The 24608-nt window shown below is 43.2% G+C and overlaps 1 protein-coding gene across 1 annotated transcript in view; it reads right to left on the reverse strand.

Annotated features, from left to right (window-relative positions):
- Positions 1 to 24608, reverse strand: part of LOC144768501 (fer-1-like protein 4) — a 936890-nt gene that overhangs the window by 573517 nt on the left and 338765 nt on the right. Inside the window, exon 15 of the mRNA XM_078652210.1 lies at positions 16761 to 17128. Within this exon, the coding sequence (XP_078508336.1) occupies positions 16761 to 17128 (368 nt within the window). The remainder of the gene's footprint in view (positions 1 to 16760; positions 17129 to 24608) is intronic.

Consider the following 24608-nt stretch of genomic DNA (forward strand, 5'->3'; position numbering starts at 1 on the left):
ACTTCATAATGGCAGTGATTTATTGTACAACGAAGGGGTAGGTGTTTACACAAGTATGGAAAGTGTTGAAGGCAAAAATGTTGTACATGAATGAAGCTCTGAAATTTTTTAGAGGGATACAATTATAATTATGTATAAGTATTTGAAAATGTATTAAGGATAAAATCAATAACACATGTTTAAAAAAGCCTTACACAAAAGGAACACATTGGCAGAAAAACAGAGATGGCCTTGTACCAGCTCTCTCTGTTGAATGAAGGAACCTATTACTCCCGGAATTTGTCTTCAGAAATGCAATTCGAGCCCTCGTTCTCCTGCATCTGGATGGTGGAAAGCCCTGCTCTAAGGCCTCCTGTACCCTACCTTGTCCCTGTTTAAGGACATCCTGAAATATCACCTGCACCTTGACGGAAGTCCACAGCTTCTATTTGCCAGCCCACATCATCTTCAAAACCAGCTGTGTCATTTACAAAGCTATCATGACCTGATAAGCTATCCATCTCTGGTGCCTCTAGACAGGCAGGAAACCATCAGACTGGACACAAAGAAGTGTAAAAAACAACCAAGATCAAAAGATTTTCCATCTACGCAAGGAGGACCTGGAAAAACATCCCCTATCCAATCGGACCTTCCAACCCAGCTCCAATTGAGCAAAGAGCGAAGGTGTACCGTTTAAAGAACGATGCAGTAACAACCTACAAACCAGCTACCTCTCAAATCAGTTGTTGCCTTTGCCCCTCTACAGCGCTCCTCAGTCACATATACATACAGTTGTTCCGAATTGTGTTTTGATTTTCTGGCAATAGAGATATTCGGAGTACGTTTGCACTTTTCATAAATGCAACTATAGTCTCCCAGTCCCAACCCAGCTTTTGAATCCCTCTCAGTAATCACTCAAGCTAGTTCTAACAGTTGTGTACAGTGTAATGCCCAGCATAAGTCAGCATTCTAGTGCTGAGCCTGTACCTACACTGAACACCCACCCACCACTGATGTCACTGGTCAGGTGACACAGCTTGAATAAAAGAGGCCGAGCCCACGTGCTCTGGGCCAGTTGCACCATACCTCCAGTGTGTCCTGTGTCTGCGTGTGACTGATTGCCAGCATGAGGGCCTAGGGCCCATCCAGACTTTACATACAGCATCTCCACTATGTAACAATATATACTGCATGTACTTACAAGCAAACATACACATTCTTCAGTGTGTGCTTTTAGCAAAGGCAAACAGCAAACAAAATGTAAAAATGGGGCAAATAACTGACGTCAGACGTCGAGAATTCCGTGCGAGGAAGCAGGGATCGAGGCGGGCGGGCTCCGAGCAGGGCTCTGTGTAAGCCCGTTGATTGACACAAATTGAGGGCAAATAATGAGCTTGAAAAACTATCAAAGCAAAATTTATATAGCTATTATTTTGTATTTAACTTTCATTCACCAAACAATTATAATTTATATTATCTTTGTGTTTTCTGCTTATGTATCCCCACTGCACCACATACATTAACTATATTCATTTATTTGAGTGCACGTTTTGCATTTATACTTGCATGTTACGTTAGCTGTGTTTGCACATGTATTCCATATAAAGTGGTTTATTATAGTTTGATAGTGCATTAAGTATTTGCATATATGTTTAGCATGTAAAATATTGCATTGTAAAATTATGTGACAGTGCAACAAGGTTAGTATGTTAATTGTTGCATTTGGCATCATTCAAAGGGAGCCATGGCCTTTCACAATAATCTGAAAGGGTATTTAAGCTGGGTACAGACAAGTATTAATTAGTTTAAGAGGAAGGGCTTCAGCTTCAGGGAGATTTGATGGGTAGAGATCAGAGCAGTAAACATAGTTTGCTGTCACACACAGGCTCCTCTGAGTCAGTCAGCATCGGAATGGTAACACGGGCACTCAGGCAATGCCCGAGGGGCAAAGTCCGAGTTCCTGCTGTGGGCTGCTTTTTTGAGCAGTCTGGGGGGCCGATTTGGGCGCTGTCTCTATTGTTAGAATACAGCCAGCGGTCCAGTGGGTGTCTGAGTGGCCTATCTAGAGGCAGATTGGCGCTCATTACCTCCCGTTTACCAACAAGCAGAGGTATCACTCCCTTTGTCTCGCTGGCCGGCCCATTAATGTGTGCACATACTGAGCGGGGGCAGGGCGCCTGAGTAGAAGTGGCCTCACTTGTTTCCAGGTGTGTTTCACCAGTGTAAACTAACGCGTGCATTTTTTACCCACTCCTTTTTTTTTTTACCCCCTCCTTTTTTAAAATAAGATTACACCGTAGCAGTGATTTGAGGAAAGGCATTATGCAAATGTGGGCCGATTCTTTTTTTTGCGTGCCCGGGCCGATTTTCAATCCCATTCCAACCCTGGAGTCAGTCTGGCATTATCTTCTGACTCAGGTCACAACAACAGTGTAGAGTCACGCAGCAAACGACCTTCTGAAATTAGAACAACACGCCAATGTTCAAGATAAGGTATATGGGTGAGAGGTTACTTTGGAAACCCACACAGACATCTCTGGCCACTAAGACACCTTAGCTACAAGCAAGAAGGGAGGGGTTTAAGAACAAAGACTGAAATATCAATACCATTACAATGTTTTAATTTTCTCTTTAACCCCTTTGATGCTGCGGACGGCCCCCAGCCATCCCACGTGATGGTGGTCGTGTGCGGAGGACGGACGGGTGCCGTCTGAACCCTGCCCACTGATTAGAATGCCAGCACTGCGGCAGAATTCACGCCGTGGTCAAGGTGTTAATAATTGCTTTCATTGCCACTATTTTGTTCATCTTTTCAGCTACAGTAATACACATCATATGCAATAGTGCAGGTAAATAAAAACATTTAACCATATTTATGGTTTGATTACTTGAATGTATCTGTTCAAGAGATGTTTGGACACCCTAGCAACAAATACAAATACAAATACTCCACCCTATTCTCAAACAATTTGAAGATAGTTTGTGGGATACAGTCCACTAGGTTTCCTGGCTCTAATTAGTGATAGGCATCGAGCCTATACTTACATAGGGTCTAGACAACAGATTCTGGGTAGTAGTCTGTATAAAGCAAATACGTATCATAGTAAATCGACATCCTTTGCCCAGTGAAATAAATAGGTGTGTGGCCTCAAAGATTATAAATAATGTCTCTCCCAGCAGAAAATAATTATCTCCCAGTAGATTGCTGTTCAACCATCTGTACAACAGGGTATGGAGAATCATACATGGAGAAGCGTGGCTCAGTGGTTAGAGGCGGCAGACCCAGAAGCTGAGATCGACCGTGGACCAGGGTTCGATTCCCCGCCTCGGCAGGTCTCGGGCTCAAAAATTCCACGGACTCGACAATTCTCGCTCCGGTGCCTACTCGAATCACGGGGTCACACTCTGCAACTCTGGGCAATAGCTTGCTTAATCTCCACTACGGCCCCTCGCGGCCGGATGCCTGGCTTTCACCTTGTGGACACCCTGCCGGGGTTTCTCACAGGGGAATACCAGGACGGGTTCCCTAAGCAAGCGCCCGGATGCCCTTTGGGTGACAGGTTTGCGCTATATAAGTACACCTACATTTACATTTACATTTACATACATCAAGACCACTTCTAGAATTGATTGCACTTCTTTGCATTAGCCACTGTCAGGGGGTCACCTCAGCCTATAAGGAATGTTGCAGAGCCCAACATTGAGCACCTGTACTGAAACCCAGTTAGCAGAACAATGTGAATGCAAACTTCAAACAGCATCTCTAAAATAAACAAATCCACACTAATACATGAACCTAATCTTCATGTACACTCTGACATGAAACATGAAATTAGTCAGAAAAACACCACAGTTTGCAAAAATACTTGCCCTGCCAGTACCAATTCCAAATGACATGAAAACCATAATTGACCAAGTCATTCCACAAACGGACAACAGCACTCAAGTCGTATTTTTTCACAATTAACACTCCAATTTAATATATATTAACTGTGTTGTATGTATGTGTACATAATATATATATATATATATATACTCCCAGCACTAAAAATCAGTGCAAGCAGTGCTACTTGCCATTCTCCGCTGCTCGCGGAACTCCGCGGAGCGCAGCTGAGTTTTTGTTTCAATTTGCGGAGTTTTGCAGAGCAGAACTCTGTGTATTTCACCCAGGCTTAGTGTGAGTCCATGTAGCCGTGCCCCACCCCCACCTAGCTATACTCAGCTTCGACAGAGGGTGGTCCGCCACAGCATTTGTGGCAGATGTCCTCTCGGAGCTGACTTTAGCAGCAGCAGTAGGAGAGGCAGGAGAGTTTCTTGGCATTCCGTTGCCCCACCTTGCCTCGCAGAGCCCCTTGAAACCCTCTTAGCTCCACTTTGTCTGCCGGCCTGTTGCCTTCTTTGCCCTCTCTGTAAGGCAGGAGGTGAAATGATGCAGATTGATTGACACCAATTGGGGGAAAATAATGAGCTTGAAAAACTATCAATCAAAATCATTTAAACAATTTAAATAGATATTATTTCATATTGAAATTTCATCCACCAATTATAATTTATATTATCTTTGTGTTTTCTGCTTATGTATCCCCATTGCATTACCTATATTCATTTATTTGAGTGAACAGTTTGCATTTATACTTGCACGTTAGATTTAGCTGTGTTTACACATGTTTTCCATATAACGTGTTTTATTATAGTTTGATAGTGCATCAAGTATTTACATATATGTTTAGCATGAATAATATTGCATTGTAAAATGATGTGACAGTGCAACAATGTTAGTATGTTAATTCTTGCATTTGGCATCATTCAAAGGGAGCCATGGCCTATCCAAATAATCAGAAAAGTTATTGTGGCTCACTGGTTAGAGCGGCAGACTCTGATGCAGAGGTCTGGCCCGGGACCAGGGTTCAATTCCCGTCGAGGCAGGGTCTTGGGCTCAATGTCCTCGGACCTGATAATTCTCTCTCCTCGGTGCCTACTCTAATCATGGGTACCACTCTGCAACTCTGGGCAATAGCTTGCTTAATCGCCACACCGACCCTAACACTAGGATGCCTGGCTTCACCTTGGGGTGCCCAGGAGTGGGCACCTCACAGAAACAGGCCAGGATGGGTTCCTCAGCGGCACAGCGCGGGGACACACTGGCTAAGTGTAACCAGGCGCTTTATAAGCTCATGATTTTTATTATTAATATTATTATTTAAAGCTGGGTACCTGGGTACACGTATTAGTTCAAGTTCAAGAGGAAGGGCTTCAGCTTCAGGGAGATTCAATGCGTAGAAATCAGAGCAGTAAACATATGTTGTTCTGTCACACACAAGCTCCTCTGAGTCAGTCCGGCATATTATTTTTTTGCACTGAAAAATTAAATGTTCAGTAACAATGTAACATTTTAAACTCTAAAAACAACAGAAATTCACCAGGTATAATTATAGTTATCTCAAGTAACCCTAGGCAACTATTACTCGCACCCCCACCATGCACAGTTTCTCATCAATAATTTAATTGCAACTGTTGCAGTGATATTATCAATGATGTCATCAAAGATGCCATGAGTAATGTAATATGTGGGCAATTAGCACTGCATGGTGAGGGTTTGAGTTATAGTTATTTGAGATATCTATAACTATAACTGGTGAATTTTTGTGGTTGTATTGTTCACCCTATCACCCAAGGCTGCATGTTCTTATAGAGGGGAGGTGGGACGCGTGGCCCACCTACTTGAGCCTATTTTACCCTGGGGGCCCCATCCCCTGGGGCATTTTTACTTCATGGGTTGGTGCTCCGGTGCCCACCGGGGGCACCCACCAAGTACCACTTTGGGGGTTGCAGGGGGAGCCTCAGGATCCCCACTCTAGCATGTTCTCTTGCCTGGGTGCCCGTAAGGATCAAGTCACACATGGAGCTTGGTCTTACACGTCTTTATTCCTCAACATGTCACAGTTAACAGAACAATCTACAGCATGAATTCTATCCCCCCACCTAAGCACTTACATCACTGTTCTAAGGAGTCCATTAGAGACCAAAAGGGTACCATCATCTCTTACAAGATACTACATCTCTCCCTTTGTTAAATAAAAAGTACAAATAATACATATACATCACAACTCTTCAATAAGTAATTTTGGTGCTGGAATTGATTGCACAGATATTTTCATGTGAGGCTGCAGAGATACAGGAGAACCTGATACTGGTGACAAAGACAATGGTACAGTCGCTAGGATCTCTGGATTCTTCGGTGAAAAAGTTTCACTTCTGACATCTGAAGCTGGTGAAGGTCGTGCCAGGTGCTTGAAATGCAAAAAAATCTCATGAGACTTGAGCTTCCGTTACTGCCTGACAATGACCTGATCACCTCGTTTTAATCGGAGACAGCCTTTACAACAAAACTATTACAACACATGCCATTACATTGCATGTCGTTGCAACGCAAAAGGTGTGCAGCAGTGGGTAGAAGGTGTTGGATTTAACTCCAACACCTTCCCTACAGTTGCACACACTGGAGTTGGAATAGAAAATGTATCTTTTCCAACTTCCAGCGCCCCCGACAGAAAGCCGGAGTAAAAGTTTGCATTGCAACGGCATGCGATGTAATGGCATGTAACATCACCTATTCCTTTTTAATACAGTGGTCCAAGCACAGCAGCATCTATCAGCATAGGTCTTAATTTACTGTTTGTGAGATGAATCAGTGGTGTGAAGATTATCAATGTCAAAAAGTCTTTGAGGCACTTTGGTTCCTATGGTTGTCCCAAACATTAAGATGGCAGGGCTTTCACCCGTGGTAGAATGGGGAGTTAACCTGTATGTACAAAGCATAGACTGAATAACTGATTTGAGTTCAAGCTTTTACAGTGCAGTGCACTGAACGGTACTCTTGAGGCTGATCATAAAAGTTTTCGAAAATACTATTCACCTGTGGCCAGAAAGGTGTGCTTTTCTGATACTTGACGTTCAGATGAGTGAGAAAATCGTAAAATTCTTGAGTATTGGAAGGCGGGCCATTGCCAGATTTTAAAATCGATGGAACCCCTATGTTGCAAAAATATTTTATAATCTCTCAATGACTCTGTAATGAGTAGTTGATGGCAGATCTTCTACAAGGGGACAACAGGAATATTCAAGCACAATCACTAGTAGATGATGCCCAATGACAAGGGGTCCAAAGACATGAATTGCAATCTTCAATCATGCATGCCTTGAGAGATCAGACATGTTTAATGGAAGTGGGATCATTTTGGATGACAAGCAGTTGCATAATTGGCAAGCCCTTAATTCTTTTTCGACTTTTTCATCAAGACGAAGGAAGCACACTTGGTCCCGTGGAGCTTGTTCAGTAGCAACAATTCCATGATGTCCCTCATGTGCCAGTTAAATGTTTTGTTGTGTCTAACTTTCAGGTATGATAATTCTGGAGCCTTGTGATATAATGCCTTCTAGAGTGACTGAAAGATCTTCCTGCACATGTCAGAATTTCTAGTATTCTAGGTTATCCTGAAGAGGTTTAGCATGCTTTCTCCAAGATTGATGGGTAATAATGTTTTGAGGATTTGCAGATTTCTGTCAATTCTTGTGGCCGCAATGTTTTGTTCTACTGATATAGCAGCAGGTGTACTTGATTTAACTATGAAGTTAACATATGCTTCAACCGCTTTAAAAGTATTGCCATGACACGTTATTTGTACATGTGAAAAATAGTCAGCAGGATTTTGATCATTTCCTGGATGATGCACAATCGTATAATCATACTCCTGCAGTGGAAACCCCCACTTTCAATGCGAGTGGGCACCTTGACTTTCTGATTGTCAAAAATGGTAAGCAATGCTTGGTGATCGGTGACAACTGGGAAATGCTTTCCATATAGGAACACGCGAAAATATTCACAAGTCCACACCACAGTGAGGCATTCTCTCTCAGGTTATGAATAAGCATGTTCCATCGATAACAAACTCCTGCTAGCATAAGCTACAATGTGCCTTGGGGCATTGGGATGTCCAGTGTTCTGGGAAAGTGTGGCAACCAACCTGACTGGGTTCGCTTCTCATCAACAACAACCTCCGTCTGCAATTTTGGATCAAAGTATGCTATTTCAGTGGCGTTCAAATTGCATGTTTGATTTTCTTGAAGCTTTATTTACCCTTCACATGACCCTTGAAATTTTATTTTAAATTTTGTTTAATTAAGTCTCTCAATGGGGCACTCTGGGTGGCAAAGACATGTATATACCTTGAGCAATAACTGGGCATACCAAGGAAGTATCGCAGCATAGTCACATCTTGTGGCGGAGAAGTAGATGATAAGGCCTGCACTTTATTTGGATCAGGAGTCATTCTCCCATCAGAAAAATATGACTGAAAAACTTGATTTTTTTATTAATGAAACTCACATTTTTCGGCATTTAAAGTGAGACCAGCTTCACCAAGTATACAACACACTGGTGTAAGGGCTTTATCATGTTCCTATCATGTGGCCCCAAAAATGAGTATGCCATCACTGTAATTGAAAGGCTGTATTATGCGACAAATGATATCCTGAAAGATTTCTGCAGCTGATGACACTCTGAAACATAGCCTCTTATATCTAAACAACCCAACAAGAGGTAAAAGGTAGTACTGTACCTGCAATTTTCTTCCAGTTCGAGTTGGTGACGCATTGTTGCACAAATCAAGGCGGGAAAAAGACTTTGGCTCCATTCAGCTGCAAAATTCTATCAGCAAAGTGAGGACATGTATGTCGTTCTCTTTCAATCACCATGCTCTCTTGCTGCATATCAACGCAGATGTGAATGGCACCTCTACTTTTCTTTTCAGGCACTACCACTACAGGTGATACCCCTGGCGTCAGACCTTTGCTCGATGATGTCATGTTTTATTAATGTCTCAATTTCTTTCTTAACAGCCTCTAGTAAATGAAACGCAATTCTACGATGTCGTTGAGCAACAGGACAGATGTTCTCATATATGTGTAGTTGCACTTTCATTGTTTTAAGTCCATGAAACAAGGATGGAAAGTGATTCACTATCTCATTATAGGCATTGACGTTGTAGTTCACAGAAATCAGCCCCATGTCAGCAGCAGTGCTGAAACTGAGTAGATATGCACTCGATGCAGTGCCTAGTAGGAAATGAATTTGTGCTTGTACTTTCTAATTTTTATGCTTCACAGTTTCTATAAATGAACCTTGACTTTGCAGTGGCATCGAAGCAGACCATGAATACCCTTTGGTTTTCGATTGGGTAAAACAGGGCACTGAAGGCAGTTCATGTACTTTTCCACTGGTATAAAGTTTATCAATGAGCCATTGTCTATGATAAAAGGTATAGAGTACCCGTTCCCTTTCAGTGTGATTTTGGGACAGTGTCTAAATAAATTTGGCACTTTCACTTGTTGATCTAGCTTCATCCGGTATTCTTCCTTGCAAGAAGCTAATCCTACATGCACATATCGGCCAGCGGTCAACATTCACATCGCACACCCATCTTCCTCCCTGCTGCTTGACAATTACAGTGACTTTATTCTTCAGCATGTAACCGTTAACTGAACCCTCTACAGCATGGATTCTATACAACACCAAAGCACTTATGTAACTGTTCTATTGAGGCCGTCATGGATCAAAAGGGTTCCGTCATCTCGTACTCACAAGACACTAAATACACCACCCTAGCCAGCTCCCTGCATGGTGCGGGAACCAGCATCGCTGCAACCTGGAGGGAGCAGCTATTTATGTTTGCTTCCTCCAGATAGCAACAGTGTAGGTTCTCTCTCCCTGCCTGCACTGATTAGTGCAGGCAAGGAAACAGAACACAAGTCTGCTCCCATCAGGCGGAAGCATTTTTAAAGCACCTGCCGGCTGAGAGCAGACTTGTATGTTTACTGCCATTTGGCAGCAGATTTAAAAATGATCCAACCAGATAGGAGATAACACATGTTTACCTGCCCCTGTAGTGTGGCCAGGGAAACTACTGTGTTTTGGGGGTACATGCCCTAGGGCACAGTCACTGTGCCGGCCCCAGGGAATGGGGTCCCTGGTGCCTTTTTAAAGCTGAGGGAAGGAATCTGCATGGCCCCCCACCATGTTTATTCATATTTCGATCCAGGTGATGGGGGTCTGCGTGGACCACCCTCTCATTTTCAAAGCATTTTGGTCCCAAGGGATGGAGGTCTCCAAGGCCTTATTAGGCTTAGGGAGTGGGCCCATGCACCCCCTCACCTCAACTACTACCTGTGGTGCTCCCACAGGCCCTGTGCTTCCTGTGGAATAATAGAATCAATATAGATAGGTGCACAATCACAATGGAAGGGTTAAAGTGATGTCAGAGGACGAAGAAACCCCATACACCTATGGTTTTCGTTTAATACCATAATATTTTATATTATACAAAAAAAATTCTATATACAATGAAAAAAAATGTGCGTAGTGTTCCCAGTGAGAAAGAGGAACCTAAAATATTGGTGACATAATTGTGACAGTATTTTACAAGGTTTCCAAGGTATTCAAAAAAGTCGACCATTCAGCAACTCTATACATAATATACATCAATGATATACAATAATACACGCTGTTAATGGTTTGCTTTCATTTGTTGTCATTTGGCCAACAGCAGACAGACTGACGCTGTTGTGCTGCCCAAGTAGTGGATCATCATGCGCTTTGAAGACTGCTATTATTGAAGGTAAGAACCTGATGATGCTGCGCACACGTAAGGACTCTAGTAGCTTCACTCTCCCTGTTGCCTCACTAATCGGCTGATTCCTGTTAATTACAGGATTCTTCTTCATTGAAAAATACTCGCTTTTATAGATGGGCTTCATACCATATGTAGGTAAGAACCTGTGGCCTTGCCCGCCATTGCTCCACCACGCAATGCTGTTATGCAGTAAAACCAAATGTAACTCTGTCCCCCCTGCTATTCTCAGGTACAGACCACTATATTGAACATTTGTGATTCACAGGTCAGCACGACAGCACTGCTGGTGATTAACACCAGCTCCAGGTAAAATCAGTCCCCAGAGGTACTCAATTTATAGAACCACACCATAAGTGTGCAGGCCCTAATTGTTTCCCATTATTAACAGAGTTCCTCATCACAGTCTTCATACACCCCTCCGTGTATCATCAACACAGTAACAGTGCTCAGCTACCCATAGAGTGCCAGCCTTCACTCTTACTTGGGGTAAGGTTTCCATATTATGTATTATCATGAGCACAGATAGCCATTACAGCACCTCTACCATCTTGCCTGCCATCCCTATACTTAATATTCTTCTCTTTGTTTTTCTTCTCACATAATCAGTACCCAGCTGGATGTCATTGTGAGTATCTGGTTTTTCTTTTACTCCTTCACCCACTGTTGGCACGTACACCTCACGCGGCTGCGCATTCTACCCATCAGGTACTTTTTGATTTTATGACCTTTTATCAAATTGGTCGCATTTGTGCCAGTACATGGGCCACATGCTTATTTTATTATTTGTTCCTTTCCTAGATTTCCCTAAATCCATAGCTCCTGATGAGACCCTAGATCACGTATAGGGTTCAAACGTCATCAACAACAAAAGTAAGTGAACCATTAACAGCGCGTATTATTGTATATAGCTGCTGTATATTATGTATTGAGTTGCTAAATGGTTGACTTTTTGGAAAACCTTGGAAACCTTGTAAAATACTGTCACAATTATGTCACCAATATATTAGGTTCCCGTTTCTCACTGGGGATACTATGCACATTTTTCTTTTGTATTGTATATAGAATTTTGTTTGTAAAATATAAAATGTGATTGTATTAAGCTAAAACCATAGGTGTATGTGGTTTCTTCGCCCTCTGACATGATTTTAACGCTTTCATTGTGAATGTGCACCTTATTATCTATATTGATTCTATTATTCCACAGGTACTACAGTTTCTGACAATAGTTTACCCACCCAGGTTCCTTAGTGAGTTGGGTTCCCTTGTCCTTTTTTTCCCACCGGTCCTGGCCCATCCAGGGGTATTTTTTGAAGGTATGGAAACCTGTGTCTTTTTATCTTTAATTTTGCAGCAAATTCACGGATCCTACATGAATTCACAAAAAATGTTTTAGCTCCGATGTGAGGTCCCTCTGAGACCCCACCGCTAGGCCTAGGGTATCAGGATATCCCTACCCTTTCCTGCCATCAATTTCTGTGTTGATGTGGTGGCAGCCGATTAGAACTCAGCAGAAGATCTGTTGGATCCGTGTAGGCATTGCCTCCCTAGATATACAAATTCTTTGAGCATTAGTTGCTCAAAAACTACAGAACGATTTATACCAAATCAGAAAAAGCACTTTTTCTGGACCAAGATCTAGTGCGCTGCCAAATTTGGTTTAAATCCGTACAACAGTTTTGACTGTAGCAGTGTCTGAAGTTCCTGTGAGAAAATAAATGGGGAAAACGCATTTTAGGGCCCCGTTTTTGCTCAGCCCCTGCTTGACGGATCACCCCAAAACTTTCCATGCGCAAACTAGTCGAAACGTAGCACTGTTTTGGAAAGCTTGTGGAGATTCATCAAATGGCCCACAGTTGTTAGCAATACAAAAAATGCATTTCCTGTGGAAACACCAGCCTAACTATAACTATCCAGTGGTGATGGCCACTGAGTTATATGTGTCAGAGTTTCCATAGGAAGGGCGTTTCTTTTTTTTTACGTCAATCCATCTTTGCTCCTTCTGAACTTTTTCAGGCTCATACATATAACGGAGGCCATAAAAAAGAGGGACCCAGAAGACTTTTTCTCCAATGCAATTTCCATAGGGCCAAAGTAGACCACAATACAAAACAAACAGCTCAATAGAATTATATTAAATTTGGCAGAAGGCTAGATCTTTACTAAAAAGTGTGCTTTTTGTGATTTGGTATAAGTCTGTTCAACCGTTTTAGAGAAAATAAGGGTCAACATCTATAAATGTTAGTTGCTGCAGGGTGCCTGTAGGATACCCAAAAGAAAAAAAAAGATAAATCTGTTATCTTTGGTTGAGTCCTTAGGAGTGCGGTGGAACCAAGCAATGTGAATGGCAGCCGCAACATGAAGAAACATTTTACGGATTCCATTTTAGCATAAAGAGTCACAGTCCCTGTGTTCTAAAAATTGAAATAAAACAACATATAAGTGGGCAATGTAGGAATACCCTGACACCACAGCACTTGTGGAGACTAATCTTTTAAAAGCAAGTTGCAGGGTTATCACTGCTCTATAGGAGTCCTTCCAGCTTGCCCCTGTGTGGTCTTGTAGGACTCAAGAGATGGGGGCCAAAGGTTTTGTATGGCAGGGCATTGTGGGTTTGCTGTCCGTATGGAGTTGGATTCAGGACTATACTGTAGGAAAGCGGTATTTGGTGGTAAGCTCCCAATACACGCAGTCAGCACCCAGAGCGCGGACGGTGCGCAGAGCACACTCCCTTCAGAGATCCAAGGTTCATAAGGTAGAGGTGCCCCTACTACACACAGTCAGGGCTCTTTGTGCTGACTCTGCATAAGCCCACTTCTTCCAGAGATACAAGCCTGATTACTCAAAGTCAGTGCTCAGTGCATAGAAAGTGCATAGAACCCCCCTCTAGGCACCTAAGCCACATAAGATGGGCAAGCCCCTACTAAGCACAGTCTGTGCTCAGTGCATAGACTATGCATAGAGTGTGCTATCTCCATACATCCAAGTCCCATTAGGTGAGCAAGTCCCCAGTAAGCACAGTCTGCTATGAGTGTGCACACTGTGTGTAGAGCCCACTGTCTTCAGGCACTCAAGCGCCCTTAGGTGGGAAAGCCCTTATAACACACAGCTCTCAATACCAATTAGGTGGGAAAGCCACTACTATGTAGAGTTTGCGCTATCTGTGCAGCCCTTCATAGAGAGCTTGCTCCCGTCACATATTCAAGCCTCATTACAAAGCCAAGGATCTACTATGTATAGTTAGTTATGTTAGTGATATTTTACTTTACATTACAAAATACTAGCAATTAAGTGGAAAAACAAAGGTTAAAGTGACATTACAGTTAGAGGTGGTAATAATGTGTTACTTTCCTTAAAAAAAATTGACATTTATTGAAAACTCAATTTAAAAATTTACCTAGAAAAACAAAGGTTAAAGTGATTTTACAATGAAACATTTTAACCTAAAAAAAGATGAAATTCATCACTTGTAGCTTGAGCTAACTGTAACTTGCACCCTCACCATGCAGTGAAGTAGTGTGGCTCACTGGTTAGAGGCGGCAGACCCGAGAGCAGAGGACGACCCGGGACCAGGGTTCGATTCCCGGCGCGGCAGGTTTCTGGACCAGGGTCAGCGGACTTGATAATTCTCTCGCCTCGGTGCCCACTCTGATCAGCGATCACACTCGGCAACTCTGGGCATTAGCTTGCCTCATCTTCACTAACGGCCCCACCAGACCGCCGGGGATGCCTGGTCTCACCCTGGAGATACCCATTAAGGGACCATCTCTCAGGGAAGCCAGGAAGGGTTTCGCAGCGGTCGAAGCGCCTTGGGACCCTACGGGTAAGTAGTGCGCTATATAAATGCCTATACATACATACATACATACATTGCTGATTACCTCACATATTACATTAGTCATGATATGCTTGATGACATCATTGGTGATATCACTGAGAACATAATATAATTAGTGTGACAGTTTGCAATATGCTGCTGACACTGAAAGGTATTAAATGAGCTGAATCTAGAGGACATTTTCTATAGCTTCTGTACTGCTGATGTGTATAAGCTTTTGTATAAAGCTTGGCCACCTAAAGGGGCTTGCTTGTGCAGAGGGTGTTTTTAGATTTGGACTCAGGGCCTGATTTAGGTAGTGTTCAGACTGCACACGAAAAGGCAATCAGTGGCGGTCCAACCACCTACAGCCCTTCAGTTTGACTGCTGCATTTAAATGCTGGCGATCGGACCCACAGCGGGCGGGGAGCAAACAGCCGCCTCTAACAGGGTCTCTGGCAGTCAGAGTCTGAATGTAGGTGGTGCTGAACCAGGCACTGCTGTCAGGATTTAGATATCCCTTTCGGACAGCCTGCTCATGGGGGTACACCACCATCGGAAAGGGATATTGAGGGCCCCAAACAGGGCCCCTGTTGCTCGCGGGCAACTGCTAAGTGGCCCTGGGTGCACGTGTAATGCCCCACTCACCTCTATGCAGCTACGTCATGCACCACATGGGGCACATGATCCATGGACATGCAGTAAGTGCTCCTTTTCACTGCAGCTTGTGCTACAGAACTTTTCCTGGGCTGCAGCACAAGCTATCCTGAAGGGAAGAACTTTCCCAGCCCAGCAGTCGCATCCTAATGCGGCAGTTGGACCATTGACTGCTTGTTGGGCAGTCTCCTGACCGGCCGCAATAGAGGTCCAAAATCTGGCAGTTTACTGAGTTGGTCAACTAAACTTTGACAAGCCTTTTTTCGTGGAGATCAATGGAGTGGTAAAATGTTAATGGTGAGTGTGAAATAATAAGTGTTTTCCCATTTTCGTTCCATAGGAAATTTTACTAATGCCTGCAGTCCAATAGGTTAAACAGATTTACAGAAAACATAGGATGAAAGTAGAACTTTTCTCCGAAAGCGTGACTGATTTGGGGTAAATCTGTTCATTAGTTGAACAGATATTAGTGTTTGACAGCATTGGCACTCTTTGATGAACATACATGAAATGGTACAGAAACTTAGAATGTTGAAATTACTCTTGGTATTTTCAAATTCATACCGATCCATCGGGGGGCATTTAAAAAGGGAGCAGCTAAAAGTGTTAATTTGCAAATAACGCTGGCACGTTATGGTGAATACGCAAACAATTTGGCTGTGATTTGGGAGGATTAGTTTCTTATTTTTAAATCAAGTTTTGTGCCAATCCAACAACAGAGAACAAAGTTAAATGGGAAGTGAACAAAAGTTTAGTTTGTTCATAATTTTGGCGCTGTTTCATGAATTTGCATCCAATGTAGAAGGCAGTTAGCCAGTTACACCCAGTGCAGGGATTTACAGTTTGGTGAAGATTGATTGGGAGAGAGGGATAAAAGTAGGGGGCAAAAATATTTTATGTTTACTAATACCATTGGTCTTGTTTGAGGGATCTGCATGAAATATTGGCAAAGACCTAGCATTTTTAGCGTACTCAATGTCATGTAGGCCCACGAAAGGGAGGGGGCAGATTTCAAAGAAGTCACAGACCTGTTCATCTGCTAACACATTTTGCACCATTTGATGACTCCGCTCAAAATATTCAGCCGTTTAGCAGGTGTAGCTTTCTGATGGTTATCCCTTGTTAAAGCTGATGGATCAAGTGGAGTGCAAAGATAAATGGGAGCAATAAAAGTTTAATTCATCAACAATTTGGGTACTGTGCGATGAATCTGCTTGAAATTTGGATCGGTGCAAGCCCAGGCTGGCCCTGCGACCAACCTTTGTACACAGCCAAAGGAGTTTGAACACAGGGCTTTGGCTGAAGCCCAAACACAGAGTAAAATGGGTATATATCAGGTGAATGCTATGCATCATAAAAAAACATGAAACTCAATGATTAAAACACAGTTTGAGGTCAGTTATGGTTCAGCAAACACAAATCAAAAAAAGCCGTTAAATTTGCCAGTTATGGTGTGCAAAGCACAATGAACACCATAATTCAAACCGCCATGCTCAGTACACCCCTTAGCTGATGGCATATATAAAAATACACCTTTTGACACTTCTTTCAGTGAACATATTAAGAATTAAAAACATAACTATAAAAAGCTAGAAAAATATTTTTCCCTTAAAATGTCTCACCTCTGGTAGGGGAAGTATGTCTTCAACTTCGACTGTAACTTCGCTCGGCTGTTCCTGAGCCTCAGCACTTTCTACCTGCTCTTTGCTCTGGGTCTTTTGTTTACCTTTGACTTTCTCTTTTGCTTTTTTACTTTTCTTTTTCATTTTGAGTTTGCCGAGGGCATTCTTCAAGGCCATTGCTGGTTTCTTCTCTGCCATAGAATTATTATTGAAGATTTCCACAGATATCGACATCAATATGCGGCCACGATAAAATATGCCTTGCCCGAGGCCTTCGTTGAGATCGCGGTGCACATCTCTCAGTGTGTAGTTCTGAGGGGAGCCATAAAGGTTTACCCAGGCAGGACCAAATGTTGGATTAAATCCAGCTGCAGTAGAACAATCATGTTGTTATGAACATTTCATAGATTTCAGGTATTTAATTTACTTGTGTCATTTGTAACATGCAGGCTACAAAAGTACTCATTTCAAGTCATCTTTCATACTTATTACATCATGCCTGCTTCTACATAATCTGCCCCATCACAATTGCACTTTACACTGTATACTTTGTTGCCTGAGGCATTCTTGTAAAATCAGTACCGTTTGTTACATTAGACAACTTGTTTTTCATGCCAATAAAATACGTTAGATCTCTCATACCCTCTCCTTATGGTATTCGGACAAAATAGGGAATAAAACTTTTTGCATATTTACAATATCTTTACATATACATATAACAGGATAGATACAGCCTCGAGAACATGTTCCTTCTATAGAGTTATTGCAACTTGTGATGCATAATTGAAGCATTTTGTGACAAAATGTCATATATAAAACTTAACAAACAGAACAATAGGGAACGGGGATCTATTACATGATAAACCACAGGTGAATAAGTATTTTGTAACTTTCAGTTTCATTTAATCACTCTAAGTTAATTCTATGGCGGACTATGTGTTTCAAAAAGCTGGCGATTGTGATAGCCAGCCTTTCTCCCTCCAGAAACTGTAAGAAGAGAAATGCAGGGCGACATCTTCTAAAACCCATTAGCTTTAACAGCGGTATGAGCCATTTCTTTCTGACATCACTGTAAAACTTACAAAAAAGAATAGTATGAATGGTAGACTGGGTAGAGATGTCGTCGCAAGGACAGGGGGGCAGATTTTTTGCCCAGTTGTTTCTAGTTGGAAAAACAACCAGTCGGTGAAAGAAATCCAGCCTAAACCTTACCAAAAGAAAACGTTCATAACTGGTGATGTTATAGGTTAGGTAGGGCTTAATGGCAGGTGTAGTTTGGATGTCCAGACTGTGTCTAACCGATGGTTTCATAATCTCACTCGTAAGATGTAATTCTTCGAGGTGATTGAGACATTTTGTCTGGAAGACTTTCCTTGATACTTCACGGACTGAGAGGGGATCCTGATTTTTCCCATCCTATGTCGACAAAAAACCTTCTCACATATGTCAACCATCTTGATTTGTGTGCATTCTCCATAGCCATACAGTTAGAAATTATCAACAGATACGCCGCCACAGTAAGAGTGGTTGGATTTTCGCTATGTCTATCATGTGGGAAAGACCCAACTCCATGTGACAGGAGAAGGTAGCCGTGCTCTTAGGTGCCGAAAGAAGATACCTCAAAAAATTATTTTCTACCCTCTGTAGCTCATCCATTGATACATGGCCCCAAACACCCGCTCCATACAATGCCACAGAGAGACATTTAGCTTTGTAGATCTTGGCAAGTTCAAGGGGGCTCTCTTCCCCAGTTTTCTTGAGAAATTGACAAGAGCTGAAGTAGTTCTTATAAAAATGAGTTTCCTTGTTTCTATTGCCGGTTTCCAGGAAAGTTTATTATGAATCATTATTCCTAGATAGGGGTACTTTTGTGTGATCGCTAGTTTTTCCTGGTTTAAATAGATGTTCCTCATTTTACCTTTGCAACCAAACCCTACCTTCATGACAAATGTTTTCCCAATGTTGATGTTTAGGTCCAAACCTGCAATGAAAGCGGAATATCTGTTCAATGCCTTTTGAAGTTCAAGGGGGGTACGGGCTAGTATCACCGCGTCGTCCGCGTAGAGCAGCGCGGGGATCGGGCGGTTGTTCACTATGGGAAGGTCCTGGCACCCCTTAATCATCTCCCTCTCCAATTCATTGGTATAGAGTGTGAAAAGAAAGGGGGCCAGGACACAGCCTTGCCTGACTCCTTTCTCCACTGCGAACGACGCGGTTAACTCTCCCCCAAGCCCAAACCTCACCCTTGCAGTCGCATTTGACTACAGTTCCCACAGGAAAGTTACCAGGTTCAATGGTGCCCCCATCTCTAGAAGAACCGACCATAATTTAGCATGGCACACACGATCAAACGCGGCTGATAAGTCCACGTAGATCATATAAAGTGCTCCTCCTTTGATGTTTACATACTTGTCTAACAACAGTGACAGGTTTAGGGCTTGATCGATGGTCCTAAGTCCCTCACGGAACCCATATTGAAGGTCTGATATAATCTTACCATCGTCCGCCCAATCCTGTAGACGCTCAAGGATTACGCGGCCCGCTGCTTTACCAAGAGAATCTAGCAAGGAGATTGGACGATAGCAAGTTACAGACCCCCGGTCACCTTTTTAAAAAATAGGGACCAATATTGATTTGGTCCATGACTCCATGAAGCCTGTCGCACAAGATGCATTCAAGATCCTAGTCAGAAGAGGTGTCCAAAGGTCCCTCTCAGCTTTAAAAAAGTCTATGGGCACCCCATCTGGACCCGGGGCCTTCCCACTTTTACTTGCACTCAGCGCTCGTGCGACCTGGTCTACTGAGAATTCCAAATCAATGGGGTAAGGGGTATGTATTTGGTCACAAGGATTTGTTTCATAAATGTTTACAACCCCAGTGACTTTAGAGAAGATCTTAGAAAAGTGCTTGACGCATTCTTTTTCGTCAATTGCCACCTCCATACTTGGGGAGTTAGCCTTATCATTCAAATAGGGGGACTTGACCACTAACCAAAAGGCAGCACTGTTTTTGTGGGTGCAACTCTTATGGAGTTGGTCCCTAAGTTGTTGTTTTAGCTCCATTTTCCTAGCCTTTATTGCAGATTTATATAATTTTCTTAAAGTGGTGATCTCATGAGGGACCCTGACAGTCTTCCGTAAAGCCGGTTTTAAGTTTGAGTAGGCTATCGTGCAACTATGGTTAAACCAGCCCTTCCTCTTCTTTGATAATTGATTCACCTTTACCCACAGCGTTTCGTTTATGGCTTTTAGTACCATGCCAAAGTTAGCAATGACATCTTCATCTGGTGTATCTATATCTAAGCATTTCTGAATAGAAAAGAGGGTGTTTGATATTACTGTTTTAACTATTGCTGTGGGGTCAACCTTTCCCCACTTTAACAAGTAGCCATAAAGCCTATCCAGCGAGATATTATTTTGTACCAGGGTACTAGCAAGATTACATTTAAAATTTTGTATCAGGGGCACGGTGATACTAAGGGGGTAGTGATCACTCAGAGCGTTTGCATGTACGGTGAATAATGTATCTATGTTCTTCACTCCGTTAGAGACAAGGATGTAATCTATTGTGCTTTGAGAACCCTTCCCGTGAAAGGTGCTGGCCATTACTGTATCTGAGTTGTTCAGTTTGTTTGCCACTACCAGGTCCAAATCGAATAAAGTTTTGTTTAAACAACTGCCTAGAGTCGAGTGCCTAAAATGTAAAATAGGGTTATCGCTCTCGTCATGGATGCCACAGATGTTTCGATTGGTATCCTGACATGGGCCCAGATTGAAGTCTCCACCCCAGATAATTATTGCCTCTTTTGCTGCCCTCATTATTCTGTCTAATAGTAATGAGCGAATGAGGCATACTAAGCTCAGAGAGATTATTATAGAAATTCACCAAAAGGAAAGTTTCTTTTTTATTTAAACGGATGTTAAGAATCTGAAAATTGGTTTACAGTTTGATGGGTGTTATTTCAACTACTTGAAGTAGGTTTGATATATAAATCGTTAAACCTCCCTTTGCTCTACCAGAGGTGCTTCGTTGAGAAGGTGAGAAATAGGTTTTATACCCTTCCATGTGGATCTCTTCAACTGCCCAGGTCTCCTGAAAACATAGCATTTTAAACTTTTGGGTAAAATTGAGCCAAACATCATTTGTTAGCTTAGAGCGCTGGCCTGCAATATTCCAGAACAAAAAAACAATTTGTGGAATACTCCCCTCCCTACTACATCCCTCCATACCTAATGATGGTGTAACGACTGATTCTACATTGTGAGCCGTGAATGCCCCAAAAAGAAGGGGCAACGGGTTCAAACCTGTGTCCCCCTCCAGTGGGTCGATACCTTGATCTTGAACCTGTATGAGCTTAAGATGGTAGATGGTGTGTGACAGAATTGAAACAGGCATTGGGATCGTTGGTGGTATATATTTCCCTACACGCTGTCTATATTCCCCTTCAAGGCTCTCAAAGAGGGGAGTCAATCTACTCCCTCCAGGCCCGAAAGGGTAACAAAACGGTTATGGGTAGGGATATTAAAGCTGGGGCCTTGAGTATGGAATAAGGATGGCACCCGGGAAATCAGGGGATTAATCAACAGAGCCCGAGGGTAGAAGTAGGTTAAATCGTATGGTGTGATACCACTACTTCCTTTCTCACGAAACCAGTCAGTAATGTGCGAGACTGCCCTAGGGTCTCTAAAGTTGATTATGATTATGTCTCCCTGGATTTCTTTTGATCTGTTTCCCACCCAGTCTACTCGCCGTACATGAAGAATTTCCCGGTTGATATTTGGGGGGAGTGGTCTATTTTGTTGTAACCAATATACGACTTTGTTCTTTAATTGGTAATAGTCTTCTCTTGTCCCATTCTCTAGCACTGGGACCCCTGCAAGTACCACAACGAGCGGCACCGCCTCTGGTGGGAAATCAATTTGTAGCTTTTTTCCCCCCCATCTTTCCTGGGACCGGGGTTATAAGGGTTTTAGTCCCAGGGGTCTCAGAAGCAAGAAGTTGCACTCCTATCTCTGCCTCCTTATTCTTTTTCTCAGTTATTTCTTTCCACCTCAGAGCTGTAATGTTGGCCGAGGGTATGTCGTTATTGGTGGCTGATTTAGTAGGGAGTACTTCCGTGTGTGTGTTTAATTTATTTGGAATAGCGCTGGTTAAGTGTGGTATACTGGGGACTGATAATTTCTTAATTAGGCCGGTGTTGTTTGCAGTCGCCTTTTCCAGTGACCCCAGTTGTTGAGCTACTCTCTTCATTCTCTCAATGAGTGGTAATAAGAGTGATCTAAGTAATTGCTCTATACTTAACAATAGATACTTAGATGGTATGTCTGACGAAGGGTCATGTATGGGTTGGGCTGGTCTAGAAGTTACGGTTAGTTCTTTTGAGGGGCCCCTAGAGTTTGGTGTTTTGCCACATTTGCTAGAAAGGTTGCCTCCTCTCTTTCTTTTTTTCGGTGGGGGACCTTGGGCTGGTCTTTTGTTTTTGGACTTCTGGGTCTCAATTTGTGGGGACTTTGCCAATGATGTAGGATTCCCTGATAAGACGATCACTGCTGATGGGGAGTTAGAAGAGGAGGTGGAAGCGTCCATACTTTGAATGCTATGTGCTTTAGTTGATAGTGTTCTATCTAGTAATAATAGCGGGACACTATTGTCACTTGTTGAGTTGTTAACTAGGCAATCTGTTTGTTTAGTGGTGAGTGGTGAGGTCGCTAGTTGAGTAGAGCCCAGGGACAAACGCTTGTTGTTTAGGTGTTCTGCAGATAAACGTCGCTCTGCTAAAACTATCTCCCTTTCTAATACTGAGGTGGCCCTGGTGATAAAATTGTCCAGAGTCCCTGTGATTGACCCTCCCACTAGAGAGGGTCTACCTTTGGGAGGGTGAGAGGCCATGGTGTAATATGTTCAAAAGCACAGATAAACACACCATTGACCACAGTGCAAAAAGGACATGCAACGATATCAGTGAAGATGGACAAAATTATTGTGAAAGGAATGTCTACAGTCGATATTAAGGAGAATTGCCTTACTGTGTAAGTCCAAGACAGCTCGATAATGAGACAGGCCCAGCCCAGCCTCGGCCAGCCACTGATGGCCACAGACGGCCCGCCCTTTGCCCGGTCTTAACCCAGCGTGTCCCGCTCGCGTCCCGCGACGCGAAGTTCACCTTCAAATTTAAAGCGCCTCCGGGCACGCAATGGGTGGGGGGCGGCTTCCTGCCGCTGAGACTGATGGTGGTTGTAGTCTCCCCCCACTGCGGCTGCAAGTGCCAGATGACAGAAGGCACGCAGCGGCGTGAGGAGACCGGCAAAAAGAAACAGGCAGGAATGTCCCAGTTGAAGGGAAGTATCAGGTACGGCGTGCGGAAATTCAGGGAAAGTGCTCCCAATATTCAATAGAGCAACCCGCTCCTCCGATGTTCACCTTCAAATTTAAAGCGCCTCCGGGCACGCAATGGGTGGGGGGCGGCTTCCTGCCGCTGAGACTGATGGTGGTTGTAGTCTCCCCCCCACTGCGGCTGCAAGTGCCAGATGACAGAAGGCATGCAGCGGCGGGAGGAGACCGGCAAAAAGAAACAGGCAGGAATGTCCCAGCTGAAGGGCAGAATTAGGTACGGTGTGCGGAAATGCAGGGAAAGTGCTCCCAATATTCAATAGAGCAACCCGCTCCTCTGATGTTCACCTTCAAATTTAAAGCGCCTCCGGGCGCGCAATGGGTGGGGGCGACTTCCTGCCGCTGAGACTGATGGTGGTTGTAGTCTCCCCCCTACTGCGGCTGCAAGTGCCAGATGACAGAAGGCACGCAGCGGCGGGAGGAGACCGGCAAAAAGAAACAGGCAGGAATGTCCCAGCTGAAGGGCAGAATCAGGTACGGCGTGCGGAAATGCAGGGAAAGTGCTCCCAATATTCAATAGAGCAACCCCAATGGCACAGTCTTTTTACCATGTCTAGACACTAAAACCAACGTGCACTAATTTTAAAGGAATTTGCCACCATACACTGTTGATTAAGGGTTTGACAAAGACGGTAAGGTCGAAACATGTCAGCAGTCGCTATAAAGTAAGCGGTGATCAAGATCCTTGGAGTGACACCATTTTCTTTGTGGTGGAATTTCCAAGAGGATTCTTTCTGACGTTTAGCGGGACCTGCTACAGCTGCCGTGCACCGGCCTCGAGACGTGCAAGTGGTCAGGACACAGCAGGAGGTATATATATATATATATATATATATATATATATATATATATATATATATATCGTGAGCAAGGCATGTGTTATTCTGAAATGTGTAGATCCTGACTTGCCCTTTGCTGCATTAAGAAATGTAAAGAAAATTAAAAAATTGTAAAAGCGAACACGGGAGTGCGACCCGTTTGTCCTTCTGGCTGGAGGGATTGTGGAAAAATTAACAGCAGCATGGTTCAGCTGCAGGGGACCGCACCCGTACTGAGCGCTGCAGTAGCGGTGTTTGGACCTTTTGGGATATATATAGATAGATATATATATATATATATATATATATACATACATACATACATACATACATATATATATATATATATATATATATACATATATATATATATAAATATATACCAAGGGGAATCTTTTCCGAAACGCGTATGGCGAGAATGGCAGAAAACTACGCCGGGAAGGGCTTGACTCAGTCTACTGCTGCCGGCCGAAACAAATGTGATGACAGTAACGTTGGGTGTGGTGTCTTCAATATGGCAGCAGTTTCATTTGGATTCCCTTGGTCACCGGCTTGGCAGTGGGGAAAAGGAACAGCGTTGCACATTATATCACAGGTGGTTTAAGTTCTTAAGACCAGAATGCACTAGCCCATTGCAGCG

The sequence above is a fragment of the Lissotriton helveticus genome, chromosome 7 (genome assembly GCF_964261635.1).
Source record: "Lissotriton helveticus chromosome 7, aLisHel1.1, whole genome shotgun sequence".
NCBI lineage: Eukaryota > Metazoa > Chordata > Amphibia > Caudata > Salamandridae > Lissotriton > Lissotriton helveticus.